This window comes from Opisthorchis viverrini (assembly GCF_000715545.1).
Source record: "Opisthorchis viverrini unplaced genomic scaffold opera_v5_152, whole genome shotgun sequence".
In the NCBI taxonomy this organism is placed as follows: domain Eukaryota; kingdom Metazoa; phylum Platyhelminthes; class Trematoda; order Opisthorchiida; family Opisthorchiidae; genus Opisthorchis; species Opisthorchis viverrini.
Window position 1 is genome coordinate 730,420 of NW_008751808.1, and position 1,028 is coordinate 731,447.

At 46.0% G+C, this 1,028-nt stretch overlaps 1 protein-coding gene across 1 annotated transcript in view; it reads right to left on the reverse strand.

Annotated features, from left to right (window-relative positions):
- Positions 1 to 403: 403 nt before the first annotated feature.
- Positions 404 to 1,028, reverse strand: part of T265_06939 (hypothetical protein) — a gene marked incomplete at both ends in the record, with an annotated part of 64,501 nt that continues 63,876 nt past the window's right edge. The window contains one exon of the mRNA XM_009172342.1: positions 404 to 624. Within this exon, the coding sequence (XP_009170606.1) occupies positions 404 to 624 (221 nt within the window). The remainder of the gene's footprint in view (positions 625 to 1,028) is intronic.

The following is a 1,028-nucleotide window of genomic DNA, read 5'->3' on the forward strand; positions in this document are numbered from 1 at the left end:
AGGGGGAAGCACTGGACTCGAGTTTCGCTCTCTGTCAAGAGACTCAAGCCTTACCATTACTCGACCAGCGCATGCTGGACGCATCTGAACTTTTACCTCTGAATAGGTGAACCTATTCGCGCTTGAGTGATGTGGGCTGAAAGCCGGACGCATCTAACGGCGACCTAGTAACATGTCTTAGTTGTGTTGATCGACTGGCTCGGCAGTCAAGACTTCCCAGTCAGATAGCGTCACAGACACTTGAAACATGCTGAACATGTTTTCATATGAGCGCTTACTTTCCTCTAATTTTTGTTGCCTTGCATCCACGGTAGTAGCAACTATGTACTTACCATATGATCATAACTCTCTCTCTCTCTCCAAGGAGGTGACCAATGAATGTACTTTACAAAGCAGCTATTTCTCAGAGTTCCTGTGCCAAAGACTCGTGGCTGGAAGTGCCCCCAGATCTCATTTCTGTCAGCAGTGAACGAAAACGCTGTAGGCCCATGTCTTGAGGGATTCGAAAAACGCTATTATGATGGGGAAGCTCTTGAGGAGAGGAACGCTGTACAGTGATTGGTTCACTAGCAACCAGTGCTTTTGTACTTGATTTCAAACTTTCTAGAAGTTGCACACTGAAACCTGCAAAGGAGTCAGCTGGGTGTGCATATCTACGGAGTAGCATTTGTCCACCAGTCCAGGCTCACAAAGAGGAAATCGTGTACGTGAAGACAAATGGAGCGACTAACATGACCAATGTATGTCGACAATTAGAAAAGAAAACAAGAGAAGGTTGATTAACAACAAATGAAACCACTGGTCATGGTGTGCACATGCACAGCATACAGGTGTGGGGAGAGGAAGGAGAGCGGGGAGGAGGGCGAGAGAAAATAACTGAAAGACTAAGAAGTATAAAGACCAATGATGTGGGGAGTGGAAAATGGTCGTCCCCCCAGAGTGTTACAAAAAACAGAATGCATAAAATTACTGTCACAAACAGATCAGGATCTTGGCGGGACACCCATGAAAGACCAGGAGAAGGATTT